The 15118-nt window shown below is 40.2% G+C and overlaps 2 protein-coding genes across 5 annotated transcripts in view; both read right to left on the bottom strand.

Moving 5' to 3' along the window:
• Positions 1-3135: 3135 nt before the first annotated feature.
• Positions 3136-9797, bottom strand: LOC109851774. 4 transcript variants are annotated; one of them, XM_020422185.1, is made up of 5 exons: positions 9040-9797; positions 8911-8973; positions 8677-8832; positions 6430-6639; positions 3136-5809 (listed from the first exon to the last, which is right to left on the bottom strand). In XM_020422185.1, the coding sequence occupies exons 3-5, from the start codon at positions 8779-8781 to the stop codon at positions 5723-5725; spliced, it is 402 nt and encodes a 133-aa protein (XP_020277774.1). In that variant the 5' UTR covers positions 8782-8832; positions 8911-8973; positions 9040-9797; the 3' UTR covers positions 3136-5722. The 4 variants fall into 4 exon arrangements, with proteins under 4 accessions (XP_020277774.1, XP_020277773.1, XP_020277772.1 ...); XM_020422184.1 differs by having other exon boundaries at positions 8911-9797; XM_020422183.1 differs by lacking the exon at positions 8911-8973 and having other exon boundaries at positions 8677-8873; positions 9040-9796.
• Positions 9798-13817: 4020 nt separating this feature from the next.
• The window catches only part of LOC109851784 (junctophilin-1-like), a 23963-nt gene continuing 22662 nt past the window's right edge, over positions 13818-15118 (bottom strand). The window contains exon 10 of the mRNA XM_020422210.1: positions 13818-13852. Within this exon, the coding sequence (XP_020277799.1) occupies positions 13818-13852 (35 nt within the window). The remainder of the gene's footprint in view (positions 13853-15118) is intronic.

Raw genomic sequence — 15118 nt, 5'->3', positions numbered from 1 at the left:
TTTATTACAACGTGTCTGCCGATATACATATACATACGTTTTACAAAACGACCGACTTCTTTTGAAAGCGAGTAGATACCGCGTTCGAGGCCGCGCTTCCCTATCTTTGTCAGTCTCATTATCGCGAGTTTTCAGCTTCGATTAGCGATCATCTGTGACTCACTTTTTTTTGAGTCAGCTGTCGAGTATTTCGCAGATAAATACAGCGTTAAAAATACGCGGAAACATCGAATCTCCATAACGAGTTATCGATTTCTCGACAATTTTTACTCGATATTTCTCGATACACGTTGTCGTATATACATACATTCATGTGTGTATAATTTCCCGCGAGTTTTCTCGCTGAAAATTCGCACGACAATACACAACCGTATGCAACCGACGTTGATATATATCCCTCGTCGGATACCATTTTTCACTCGCGCACGGCGGCATATTAACGTCCGCCATATTTCGCTTGACATTCGCTCTGCCCGAATGACGTTGACACCGGTAATAGACGGCGTGCATTAGAGAGACGCAGCAGTCCCTCCTCCCTCCCCCCTTCTTCCCCTCCGACCCGCGGTCTTGTTCTACACGTGACGCAACAGAATCGAAGCGCAAAAAGCGACGGCACGTGTACGCGCTCGTGTGCAGCGCAGAGATGCGCTGCCGCGTTTTATCGGATCGATTTGTCTTCGATTTTGTCGCGCGTTCGCGCGAACTCGCGGCTCTGATCAGCTTGAAAACGACATTCGCCGCTTTCAAGGCTACTTTTTTGTGATTTCTCACATTTTCCTTATAGCACAAGAAACTGCGATTTCGTGAGAATTTTCTTTTGTATTTAGATAAGAATGTTTATTTCTATTGTGTTTAAAGTGTTGGTTTTTCCCTTCGTCTTTTTTTGACGCACTTGTTCGCATAATGACGACAATAAAGTTCTGATTAATATTCCAAAATACATCTGACTAATCGCAAAAGTCCGCTAACGTGTCGGAATTGATCGCGGCGAACTGCGCAAGAAACAAAGCTTTCCGCTTGTCGTAAATAAACAATCACGCGTGTAAAATAAAATATTTACTTTAACGATTAGCACGCTTCGGTTACTGCGTAAAACACACCGCTCGATTTTGCGTAGTAATTTTCGTATCGCGTATAGAGACACGAAAACCGTATCCCGCGACGTATGTACGTTCACGAATGTGTGTATGTGTGTGTGTGTGCGTGTGTGTAAAAATAATGCTATCTTACCACACGCGCGCGCATGTTCTTATATTTCTTGATAAATCGTTACGCCACTGCAATCAACGATCGTTCGAGAGAAACAGAGAGTCCTGTTTCTTCTAATTTAAACCACACGGGTGGCATCCAGATAATCGCGAGTGGCGTAACGAAGTTGTGTGATACACATTCGTGTGTGATACCAATAACAGAACCATCAATCAGTTATGATACAAGTTTATTGAATCACTGCTTGCGCAAATTAACAATGACAATTGGGCTCCCAAGAGTTTTTCTAATATGTCGCATAGTTTTTGTTTTTCTTCCAAGATAGCAAAATTTCTCCCGCGTTTCCTACACGTTTTTTTTTTTTTTTTTCGATTTTACACAGTTTTCAGTATGATAATGATATGGCGATACAATAATAATAAGTAATAATAAGTAATAATAATAATAATAATAATAGTAATCCAAATATATATATAATTAATAATAATAGTAATAATAATAATAATATACAATAATAACGGGATACGCGCGCTAACTGTGACAACAGTCGAGAGAGAACAGGTAAAATATACATACGGTCTTATGCGTACATGTATATATACATTATTATAAATATAGCGTCGTAAAATAGCGCGAAACGATTTTTTCTTTCATGAAACTATGAATCGTAAATCCTCTTTGATTGGTGATACGGCTTTGAGCGCGTGCGCGCGCGCGGTGAGATAAACGATTTTCTCGTCCCTCTTTCGTGCTCGCTCGTCTCCCCCAAGTTCGTTTTCTTCTCCCCGCGGGTAATTTTCCGACGATATTACAATATCAAAGTTTTTTTTTTCTTGTGTAGCCTCTCCTTCTCGGTATATACTCTTTAACTAATCAATTTCATATATATATATAGTTGCAATATATATATATATATATACATATATATATGTACAGTACATGACCCCGCAACGACGAATGTGTGTGTGCGCACGATAATAGACATAATTATTATTATTATTAATATTTACGCGCGAATGCACATCGTGCACAAAAAGCCGCCGCTTTTGTTTTCTTCTTTTTTTTTTCTCTTCTCCAAAAAACCTCGAGAATAACGCGCCCTTCTTCCTTACCGACACGACCCTGTTCTCCTTAAAATATAAGGACGTTTCATTGTTCGATTGAGCCGGATTTACGTGTGACTTGGTTTATTTTTTAAGAGAAAAATTGCTTTGTTACGTATAAGTCGGAAGTAAAATTGAAAAAACTACGAACGTACATTTTGTTGCCGGTTCTTGGATCGTAAAATAAAAACTCGCTGGTGTGCTTCACTCGCGGTAATTGTACAAGAGCGAAGATGTGTAAGGTGCAAATACACGTTTTTTGTTTACGACTGCACTGGCGTAAAAATCGTTAGCAAGTAACTTAGAGAGGTGTGGCGCGCGTTCGGTTCGTGGTTGAAATTACAACCGCGCATTGTATCGGCGGATACAAAAAAGCGCGAAGGTAAATGCCAAACGTAAATCCGACATTACGAGAGAATCTACGAGCGATTCTATATGTAAACGGAACTTCTCATCCACACAAATCCGCCTGAAGGAAATGGTCCGTTCCGACGCGGCGGACGAGAATAGTCTCTTTCTCCAAGCTTTTGTGCTTTTTACAGCCGCACAATATACACGAATAGCGTCCTGAAAATAACGTCCCGCCGTCTCGATCGAGAGTGTGTGTTCTTTATCTTATCTCTCCGAGAGTCACTTCGCGTCGCGTATACGTTGCTCGCGCGCTCGAGATCTACAGAGTTTTCGCATCTCTCCGGGAACTGAATACATCTCGCCAGAACGAAGAAATTTTTACTCTCTCTCGCGGAAGTACACCGCCGAAGTACACGTCGTTGGCACAGTCGAAGGACGAGTTAGGAAGCTTTTTCTTCGTGTGTTTTCTGCTCAAAAAAAAAAAAAAAAAAAAAAATCAAAAAAAGAGCGAGATCCGTTAACTTCGATATATAATCGACAAATATCTAAAAACTAATATACGTATATAATGCCTCTCGCTTCTTTTTCCGGCCAAAAACTTGCATCTCGAGAGAGCGCGAGAACGAATTAACGCGTAGTGCGCGGACAAAAACGTTTTGCGCAATTGACGTTTACATAATAATTATTTACAAATTTGTCTAGAGATATACACAAGCCGTCACAGGCTTTTAAGAAAAAAATGCGATTGCTCGAGCGCAGAGACAGCGCGGGGAAGAAAGATATCGGGGAGATTCTCGCGAATTGTGTGTGCGTTCCGCGTTTTCCCTCACAAATTATCGGTTGAAGGCGTTATTATGCAAGCTAGAGCAGTGCGGAATATCAAAGAGCGTCTGTGCGTTTTGAACGCGCGCGCTCTATGTAATCACGGATATAAATTCGTCCTTCCCCCGTGCGATTCTCAAGTTGACAAGTTTTGAAGTCGTGATTCCGCTTCTTGATGCTCGAAAGAGATATTTCTATACATTCGCGCTTGTTTATACATGCGGAAATTACGCGCGTCTCGATAAAAATGATGACATATCGCACGCTCGCACGCGCGATTCGATTTTATCACATATAACATGAGTCATCCACGTACAATTTTATCACAATAGGTGATATTGTTTTTTATTTAGGCGCAGAATCGTAATGTAATGCGTATCAGATATATAAAACAACAATGTCACACACGCACACAAACACACATACATAGACATACACACCAAGTATAGTCGAGAATGACACGTGAATTTTGTTCGATTTCTCATCCAAATCGAGATCGATATTTGGCGTGAAAACTTTTTATGTGCATCTCAAAAAAGCGCGCTCGTTAACTTTACAACGAGATAAACGAAATATAAATTTGAACCTTACGGGAATTTGTCCAAAAGCTGTAAATCGCGATTGCCTTTGCAAGGTAAATACTTCAAGTTTTCATAGATGCGTCACTACGTCGAAGTAAAAATTAATATCGAATCGATAATACATTATTTATCATCGGCTTGTCGCAAAACGGAAGACGATACTGACTATTTATATCTCTCAAGCCGTCGTCGTCGCATCGTCGTCAAAACGGTAGTTGTAACTGTAAATTCCGCGGAGCTCGAAAAAAAAAAAAACAAAAAAAAAAAAAGGGGAAAGATGCGTTTACGTAGCGTTTTGCTCTTCTTACCGTGTACACATTTTACGATCGTCGTGGTCGTGCGCGAAACACGTTTTAATAAGTGCTTTGCGTGCGCGTTTATACAAATCTACGTCGCGCGCGCACGTGTCGGCATCGCGGCTGGCAATTACGACGCGTTGTTGAATTTAATTTGCAATCGTAACGTTGCGGAGAATAATCGCGAACGCGAATCGTTCTCGGTTTCCCTCGAATGCCCCGCGTCGAATCGAAAACGGCCTCTGAAATTTTTTTTTTTTTTTTTTTTTTTTTTTTTGAAATCGTAGAGAGAATGAGCGCTCTTCAAGTGCCAACAAGTAACATGTCCAAAAAGTCGATCGATTGACGATTGACTACCGCTATTTTGCTGCGCTCGAGCCGATCGCCGCGAATGAAACGAATTGTGACTAAAGAGGAAAGATCCGTATATTTGCGCCGTACCGCAATCTCGGATACGATCAATCCGCGCCCCGTCTGTGTGAGAAGGGCTCGACTTACTCTTACAAGTAGCATTATTTATAATATATGTATTTTGTGTAAAAATAGGTATGATATACACAGGCTTGGAGAGTCGCGCAACGCGCGTTCTCATTTTCCAAAAAGTATGCTGATGTCTCTCCTCTCTCTCTTTTCTCTCTCTCTCTCTCTCTCTCTCTCTCTCTCTCTCTCTATCTCTATCTTTTTCTCTCCTTTTTTCGCACGAAGAAACTGTGCTTTGGGAGAGAGTTGTTTTTTTTTCTCCAAAAATGTGTTTGTTCAATAAATACATTTCTGACGTGCGTCCATTAAAAAGGATCTGAGCGTCAAACTTTCAAAGCGCAAAGAGAAAATTGTTTAAATCATAGGCGAGTTATCGAAAGGTGCATCTCTCTCTCTCTCTCTCGTAAGTGTGCGTTTGCTTTTCATTTTTTCTGACGCTTAAATCCTTTCTAATTTACAATATTCAATGACAAAAATCTTGTGTGGCGGTAGATTTCTTAACACCGTGTTATATCTCAAAAGGACGTTTTTCCTCGTGTCTCGTGTCGCTCCCCTTCCCTAAGTCTTTCCCTAGATCCTCAACGATCGTTATTCGAAACTCGAGACTGCAATCGCTTTCACGCGACCAAATTTTTTCCCCTTCAGTTTTCCCTTTCCAAGTCGATCCGAAATATTCTCCCTCGCGAAGCGCTCGCGACGCGTAAAGGCCGGACGAATCGCTCTCGTGAAAGTCGCTCCCTTGGCGATTCCTGGTGCGGCCACACCCTCCGCGGTTCGCTGTCGAAATTCTGGCTCGGTGACTACCCACAAGGCGTCGCGACGCCGCCGGGTCTCAGGTCACGTCCACCGCGAGTCCGTGAATCCGATCGTCGGCTGGCTGCTACGTCAGCAGTTTGAAGAACATCAAGGCTAGGGATATGTTGATAAAGAGCACCAGCATCACGAGCTGCTGCCGCGAGAACCAGTCCTGAAACAAAGTAACGGCGAGAACCGTTGTATCACAAGCGTCGTCGTCGCTTCTCTCGTCGCGTTGGATACTATAAGAGAAAACTAATAAAGTTAAATACTCTACAAAGCGCTATCTTCTGATTATTTGATGCCCGAAATTGTTTCATTCGGGTTTTTTTTTTTTTTTTTTAAATAAATGGAATGTTTTTTTAAATAAATGGAAACCAAACTTCGCGTATTTTATTACACCAGGTTGTAAAACTGATTTACTTCTTCAAAGTACTCGAGCCTTGTTTACAAAGGAAGATTTTTTTCCTTCCAAGGGACAAAATCTTATTCTTGTGAAAAGTGTCCTTCCGCGAAAAAGAATTTAGGCACAAAGCAGTTTTCATAATTGGTTGACCCAAGTCGAGCGGTCAGAAGGAAATATCTTTTGCAACCTAATCGTGTGAAGTTTTCCTTCGTGCGAAACATTTCGTAGTATTTTGTTCAGCGTCCGAAACGCACACACAGGACTCGTGCGGTCCGAAATAAAACTCAACTCCAAATATCTTTAGAGTGACTGACAAAGGCGTCACGGTCAACATGCGTGCGGTTTCGACGGACAGATAAATGTTTTTTATTTTTTCTTTTACCCACCTTAACCTGCGGACTGACTAGGTACAAGAGCGGATTGGCCCTGAGCCTCTCGCTTTCGTCGATCTGTCTGCGAACCTCTTCCCTCCTCATGCTGCTCAGGATACTGACTTCTTCTCTGGACAATGGCGCCGTGGCCGCAAGCTGGATCGGCTGCGCCACATCCGGCAGCGACTTCTTTCGTTGAAAAGGCATCGCCGCCGCCGGCATCGCCTGTACGAAGGAAATAAACGAGAAACAAAAAGAGAGATGGGCTCCGGGAGCAACAAATAACGAATATACTTATCGGCACTATGTACACTAGAGCGTGTGTGTGAGTAACGTCGTTTATTTACGTGCACGAGAGTAATGGTTATTAAAATGTTGTCACACGGGATGTACAAGGGAAGATAAGGAAGCATAATCATAAGCAGTAGTATTTACACAAATTACTTTGTAACGATTATTACAAATTATTACTATATGCGTGTAGTTATAAAAAAAAAAAAATGTAATTACTTGGAATAATTAATATATAATATTACTCTGCGCGTACTCTTGTTAGGTAAGCAATCAGCTGAGCGAGATGAATTTGATCGAATTTGTTTTTGAGAATTCGGTTTCGCGAGCACGTGCGATTTAATTAATACATTCGAATTAAGATGAACAAACTTTACAACGGAACGAAAAGTAATTTGATTTTTTTTTGTTTTTTTTCTTTCCAAAGCGCTGGATATAAATTCGCGTGTCACTTTTCGTCAAAACTGACTATAACCCAACGCGTTTTCTATATTTTTGTTTTTGTTTTTTGTTGTTTTTTTTTTTTTCCAGACTTTTGTTTCGTGTCATGTCGCGCCAGTTATATAGACGTAGGTAAACGACGTTTATTGCGAGCACCTCTCTTGTTCGAATTTCTGCTCGCTTGCTCACGTCAAAAGTTAGATAGCTCTGTTTCTGAATCGTTTCGCGAGGCTGTGTGTGTATTGAATTTTCCGCTACCGACTGTTTTACAATAGAACATTTCTCTTTGTTCTTGTTCGCGCGGAGAGGAAACGAGACAGTTCGACGCGGCATAAACCCAACACAATCGCAATTGATTAAAGGATTGAATTGATTTGCGGCGTTAAAATTTTTAGCTCTCAAAGTTAGTTCCTGGACCGTTCTCTACGTTTTCGCTCGAAACCGGTCCAGGATATATATTGCATAGTCGTGTTTTGGCGAGCCACTAAATTCTCGAGATTACTTGTTCCGTTAATTCCGTTGTTTAATTTGTGCGAACGAAACAGGTTGCAGAGAGAGAAACGGAATAAAAAGGAAAAAAGCAACCGGAGATAGGAGGGGGGAGGAGTCGTTCTATAAAACCTCAAGAGCGCCTGAGGTTTTCCCCTCACCGCGCGGTGATACATCTGGTGTGATGCAAGAGTCAAATTGCTAAAACTTCTGGCCGAAATATTTCTGCTCTCTCAACGCGTTCTTGTAGCGCGACAAGATCATATGAGACTTTTTGTGGCGATAAAAAAAAAAAAAAAGAAAAAAGAAAATATCCGCAGCGATACAAGAAATCACTTTACTTGTTCCGACTGTGAAGAAATTTTAATTGTTATTTATATTTTTTGTCATTTTTATACATATATTATCTGGATCATATCACGGGCAAAAATTCTTCTCGTTTCCGCAATTATCCGCGCGAAAACATTCTAAATACGTTAGAGAGATACTTCGCCAAAAGTTGCATAATTGCAACATTGGATCACTTCGTCGCGCAACGTATACAAGATAGATCTTGTAATACGTGTGTATATTAAAGCGCGCAACAACAATAATCTTTTCCGGATTTAGACGCGTATACGATGAATACTTTCTTAAACGTTGCGATCTTCTTTAAACAAGGGCAGAGTTTTAAACCGCATATATACGTGGTTCCGCGTGGTTCCATATTTGTGTGTAACCTATTGTATTTGCCTGACCCTTTCCGGCTGTTACACATTTCACTTGTAAACCCTCGTTGTTCTACACTTGATCAAGCGTGTGTTATTATCTAAGCTAAGAGACCAGCTGATTCCCGTCGCGCGACCCCTAATGTTTTCTCCCCGTTCTTTCTCCATCCTTTGCCCTCTGTCGTACTTTCTTCCGTAAAAAAAAAAAAAAAAAAACAATATCCTCATTATACGCGCTATAATCCATTCTGCATGAACTTTTACGCGTTGTTTAGCTCGTGTGTGCTGTTGTTAGAAGGACGGAATGTGTGCGAGAGTTCGCCTTCTCGTTTACCTCCACCGGAGGAGTGATAATCCAGGATTCCGAGGCGCGTCTGGCCATCAGAGCGGGGCTGCATAGCAGCGCCTCCTCCTCTTCGTCGGGCTCGGTCCAAAGCATGTCTGTTTTCGCAGCGGATTTCACTTGGTCGCGACAACTCTCTCTCAAAACCTTCTTAAATCGTCTGCTTTTAGCTTCGGATTTTTAAATACCTGCGAAAAATACTTTCGTTTGTGCGCATCGGCTTACCTCTACTCTACATTGTCTACAAATCCTCAAGGTTTTCTCCTCCAAAGTTTTACATTCGTTTTTCTGAAATTTCTCTTATTTCGTCGTGTAACATTCGTGGAATATCTTGTTTTTGAAAAAGAAACTTACGGATGTTGAGGAAATTCCATTGCTCGATGCGATTATCGACGAGAGAAAAGTTTTTCCCAATTACTGTCGTAGACTCAATAATATCGAGTCACGTTCGTGTCATCCAAGTGATCTTGGGATCCCTCAAGTTTGTCACTCCTGTGGGTATCGATACAACGCACTGTTCTCTCCCATCAAGAGTACGGAGTTATTTCGGAAGCAATCATGGCCAGCTGGCACTTCCGTTCACACAACTCTTCTCTCTTTCTTTTTCTGTCTTTCCTTTTCTCTCTCTATCTCTCTCTCTCTCTTTATCCTCTTCGACCGGAAGTGCCTTCTGGAATTCGCGCGAGCGTTTCCACACGAGGATGAGGCTCCGTTCGACGCGGTCTTATCTCTCGATTATTTTTCGACGATTAATTCTCGACGTACGAAAGAGGGCGAATTAAAGTGTGAATTACGTATCCGCGGCCTCCTGGTAAGGAAGCCGGGCCGCAGACTGAACGACCCTGGCTAGCGCGACCGAAATAGAGCGACGCCCCACTATCTTTGAAATAACTTCGCGGAGCATCGCGACGTTCCCGAAGACCTAGGCGTCCGTCGGGACGCTGCCAAAGCCCTGTCGATTCTTGCAGTTCTGTGATGTACGAGGTCAATTTACAGTAGCGCGGATGCGAGACGCGAAAAAAGACGATCAAATCCCCTGAAACTTGGCTCGCATTTACGACGACAATGTCTCGTGAAAAGTTGTTTTGTTCTTCTCAGATCGCGTTCGCGCGAGAAATATTTCGTATCACTCGGTTCATTTTAAAATTTTGCAAACAAGCAATTAATATTTCGAGAATAAATTTTTTTGTCAAAATTTATATACGACAACTAAATGATGAGAGAAAAAAAAATCTTGGTTTCTTGTGCGCGCAACGTTAATTGGCTTCTTTTTTTTTTTTTTTACCGTGCGCCAATCTGCCTCACACAAATTGAGCTGAGATCCAGAGAAACACCTGACTCATACGTTTGGCATGTAAATAAATCCGACGAGAATTTCGAGATCTTCTTGTGCCAACAGATCCGTCCCACTTATTTGCAATTTCTTTGTCATTTATCGCGTTTCGCGTCTCTCGTTGTTGCCAGTTTATTTTATGTATCGTGCCGGACAAACGAGCAATTCGGTTTCGTACGGCGCAACGCCTAATTAGCTTTGTTAATTGAGCCGATCAACCAAGCCCGAGGCGGTCTTTTGTCGCATCAATTGTTTCATCTAATTTAATCGATGCAAATGTTTTTTATTCAGATTGATGATTATATATTCACTTCAACACTTTTGCATTCAATCGTATTCTCAATTGACACACAATAATATATAATAATAAAACAATTGTCGAATAACAACAAAACGCTTCTGTGAATTGTTGTGAGAATAACGCGAGAGAGATACCGCGCGCGCGCACAAGATACCGCTTGGAAAAAATTTGTGAAAAATAATAATAAAAACAATAAGACACGGGGTACACACGGTTTACTTACGCGATACTCTTTAATTTGTTCATCATCAACAGCTTTTACATGATATACATAAATACATTCAATATACATCGAATCAATGTTTGCAGCGTCGTTGATTGGTCAACGGAAAGTGGCACATATGCTACAATTAATCGATCGATCTGCGGAAAATGCAATATGCAAATTTACCGAATATATATACATTATCTATCTATGTGTGTACATATTTATATATTTGTTTGTCACACATACATGTGTGTGTGTGTGTACATGTGTACAAACAAAAATATACCTACATTACTCTTTTTTGTTTCAACCTTTCTATCGGCTATACACGACTACGTGTCTACAAATAATCGTGCATCTTACGCTACAATTTTTGTTTTTTGTTTTTTTTTTTTTTTGTTTTTCCAACGAAACCGTAGTCATCACTCAATTGTTGCTAAGTATTTTAGAAAAGCTCTCGCACACGTCGAACAAAAAACAAAAAAAAACAAGACTCCGCAAGATTGGCACTTAAGTGTGAGATTAGGAAAAAGTATACGTTTATATTTTTACTTTCACGTTGACGGAATGCAACTTCTTCTTTTCTCCTCCTCGTCAGTTCTTCCCTGCCTCGAACTGTTAGTTTCATCACAAGCGAGTATAATTTTTGTGTGAACACATAGGTAGATCTTAAACGACTTAAAGAGTCAAAATTCAACAGTGTTTGATAACCTGTGTGGCAATTGTGGAAATTTGCGTCATCATTTGTTGTACTTTGTCATTCGCACAAAAATTGTGAATCCTCTTTTTTTTTTTTTTTCGTCTCCCTTTCGCGCAGTTCTTGGGCGCGCGACCATCAGTTATTGTCGAAACTATGGCTTGTGACTTAAGGTGTTAAAGCATATGTATATTAAAAATTGTTAAATCGGTCTTGTATGAAAATAGTTGGATATATATATATATATGTATAATATATATATATATATGTATATATATGTATATATATATATTTTTTCCTTTATAATCCTTTTTTTTAATACTTCAATTAAACCTCAAAGTAGTATACTTATCTGCTTTGTGCGATCCTTGAGTATAATTGTGTGTGTTATCAAGAAGTAGAGAATTTTTTTATATATTCTTTTTATATATTCCGATTATATATATATATATATGTATAGATCGTTTGTAACAATTAGACAAAAAATTAAGAGAAGGGCTTAGGCTCTATACAGTATAAAATTAAAATAACTTAAATAACGAACCGCTAACGGAACAACAAGACAACGTTGGCGCGCGCCTGTAATTTGCAATGTAACAAATAACTCACGTGTGTGTGTGTGTGTGTGTAACAAACACGTAAATTGTTTACATTGTCAAATATACAATATGCCGACGACCTGTCAGCGTTGTGTGGCTGCGTTCGTTAGTTCTTTTTTATTTAAGTTATTTCGAGAATCAGATTCACAGTTGTACAGTTATCGTTGGCAAGATCGATCACATTCCTTGTAATCTTACTATCGCGTGCGTTAATTTCACATCGTACTATCTCCGCGCACATAAATTCGCGTGTTAGCTTCATACGGAATGTATCTCGGTTTTTAACCTGGACGTTTTTCATATTGTATAAAGAATAGATACAAATATATATATACTTAACAGACGGTTCACAGTTTGTTTTTTTTTGTTTTTGTTTTTTTGTTTTTTTTTTAATTCACAGTTTACTCTTCCTGTTTTTCTCTTCTTTTTCAAAAAAAAAAAAAAAACGTTCTCTCTACTTTACGGACTAAGTTTTCGCACAAGGACGTATTAAGTTTTCACGTTAGTTTAGCGGTAAACGGCAGATTCGCCGCGGAATAATAATTAATCTGCTAGATGGATCTCGTGTGTGTGTGTGTGTGTGTGTGTGTATGTATGTAGAGGTGTGTGTGTGTGTGCACACGATATATGCGGAACAAATAACGTATTACGCTACATAATAACGCGCGTGAACACGCTAGCAATTCTCGTAATAACGATTATAACATCGCAGATTTAATTAAGATTCTGTGTGTGCTCCCTTAAGTTTCTCGTTTCGCATATCGAACACTGTCCCGCGATCAGCTTCCACTTGAAGCCTCACTGTGTGTGTGTGTGTCTGTATACAGCGTATCAGTATGTTTTGTAGATTCAAATTTATGGACGTATAGTATGTAAGCATGCGTTAAAAGAAACAACGTTTCTAATTAAATAGTAGAAAATACAGGAAAAAGAAGCGGCGTGGAGGTGATGGGTGTATGTTGTAACAACGGAGTGTCTCTCGTTAAAGCTCGTCTGAAAACGATTTCTCTCGATACGCAACATGTCTATAAAAAAAAAAAAAAAAAAATAGTAATCAACTAAATAATTTCCGTTAACAAATCGAGCATGTAACGAGGATCATTCACAGGAAATCGAAAGCCCGGCAATTCACAGAAAAGAGCGTGAAAAACTGTGAGTTAATGGATATATACTCACAAAGAGAATGTACGGATTGAGAGAGCGGACGGGGGAGGAGGGTTCTTCTGGTGTGTATCGATCGGAAATAATCTGAGCGAACAATCTAGGAAAAGGGAGTGTAGTAAGAGCTAAAGAGCCAATAAGTTTGGAAGAAGGGTTTCAAAAGAGGCTTAAAAAATATAGGCTTATAAAAAAGAGGGTTAAAATAGAATCGAAGAGCAAAAATGGTCCCCGCCTCCACGCCGCGCGCTGAGCTTACCTTGCAAAGGTCCGTTTAATTAGCTCGGTTAATGGACGCAACCGACAACGTGCGCGCCGGCAGCTTTTAAACTCCGCGCGCGCACGTACGTGTGTTTGTGTGTGTGTGTGTGTGGGTGCGTTCGTATACGTGTACGCATCCAATTAAACGTAAACCTAACTTTTTGCACGAACATTTGTACCGCATTACACGGAATGTGAAAAGAAACAACAACAAAAAAAAAAAAACACAAAAAGAAACAGCCGTGAATGAGAATCCCATTCACACTTTTGTAGCTGCTTTGCAAAGCGAACAGTCAGTCTCGCATATCGCTTCGATTTAGCGCGTGTGTATATAGAGTCGGTTCTTTCTCTGTGGCGAATAATATCTACACACATATGTACATAAAACACACATCGCACATGTGCACACACAGACATTTCCGTTCGTGTGTACGACTCTCTCTCTCTCTCTCTCTCTTCGGATATTCCCTTTCTTTTCTACGCGCGAATACTAACAATCACACTCGACTATTAACGTACTTGAGCGCAAACAAAAAAAAAAAAAAAAAACAAAATTAAAAAAAAAATAAAAAATCTTAAGTCAGAGAACACTCGGTTGCTTCTTCGGTTGCTGAAAAAAAAAAGTGTGATACATTATTCGTTTGTTGAATGGTCCGTCGCATGGATCTCGCATGTTACCCAACGAGAGCGTTTCTGTAAGATCGTATTTCGAACTGATACGACGAGGCGCAATCATTGTCGCGTTGCCAATTTGCATTTTCGAGCCTTTGAAATTCGCGTGAACTATGTATGCATGTGTGTGTGTGTGTGTGTGTGCGCGTGTCTCGTTCTGTTTCTCAATAAGCGTTGTTTCAGAACTAGAACTTCTTCGCTTTCTCGATCAAGACGAAACACGATCCAAGAGACATTACGAAATCTGTTAAGCTCTATCGAGGTTTTTTTCGATCGTCGTCTATAAATTTGCTTCGAGAACTCCCTCTCGCGATCCTGTTTCTTTCGGCACATTATTAGAAAACGAGATAGAACTCTCTCTCTCTCCTTTGTCGCACTTTAGAATTTCGTTGTGTAACAGCGAACTATTAACACTCGTTATTTACTTTATTACTTTGTTATAAGCCACAGTACAATCACGGATTATAATTCCAAAAATTATAACATCGACGATTTATTTTCAACTCGACGCGAAAATTCCGCGCGAGCGGCGGCGGAAATCGAATCCCCGCGTTCCTTATTATACTTTCTTTCTCTCTCGCACAATGTTTCCATAGAAAAATAAGACTGCGTCTTCCGCGATAATTACTCGTTTGTACGCGATTTTTCTTCGATCCCGCGATATATATTTTGTCAGTGTGAGCATCTTGTTCGATTATCGCGGCGAAGTTAACGCGGCTAAATGGCAATCTATATTGAACCAGGCACAATTTATCTTCACTGTCAAGAGCACATCCTACAACGGCAAAGAATGAGTTTCCATAAAAAAATATCTGTCGTTAATTGAAAAACCTTTTCATTTTCCCTATGTAAGGCCCCGCTCTCTCGCTTTCTCTCACTCTCTCTCTCTCTCTCACTCTCTCTGAAAATCTTTCATTTTCGTGCGAACGCGCGTTATAATCCAACGGGAAACAAACGTGGATTAAAATTGTAATTAATTTTTCGGACACACACGGCGTTCAAGTTGATTGCGCGTGTGTGTTGCGTTCGTTAAATAATAGGATGATTAAACGTCGGACGTTTAGCTCGTAAATTTCATAGAAAAATATCGTCGATTTTCCGTGCGGTTAGGATTTATATCGAAAAATCACTTCGGGACGAGAGACTGGTTTATATATATCGGAACTTAATATTTCTCTCTCTCTTTCTCTCTCTCTCTTTTTTT

This window comes from Pseudomyrmex gracilis, unplaced genomic scaffold (genome assembly GCF_002006095.1).
Source record: "Pseudomyrmex gracilis isolate BER0280 unplaced genomic scaffold, ASM200609v1 scaffold_20, whole genome shotgun sequence".
Taxonomy (NCBI): Eukaryota; Metazoa; Arthropoda; class Insecta; order Hymenoptera; family Formicidae; genus Pseudomyrmex; species Pseudomyrmex gracilis.
The sequence above is the reverse complement of the archived record's forward strand: the minus strand, read 5'-3'. Positions and strand labels throughout refer to the sequence as shown.

Bases quoted from the DNA above. Each gene is read 5' to 3' on its own strand.
- LOC109851774 (XM_020422182.1), bottom strand. From the start codon at position 8,781: ATGCTTTGGACCGAGCCCGACGAAGAGGAGGAGGCGCTGCTATGCAGC. The intron at 6,640-8,676 runs GTAAACGAGAAG...TCCTTCGTACAG, and splicing joins TTATCACTCCTCCGGTGGAG to GCGATGCCGGCGGCGGCGAT. The intron at 5,810-6,429 runs GTGGGTAAAAGA...ACTTTGTTTCAG, and splicing joins TAGTCAGTCCGCAGGTTAAG to GACTGGTTCTCGCGGCAGCA.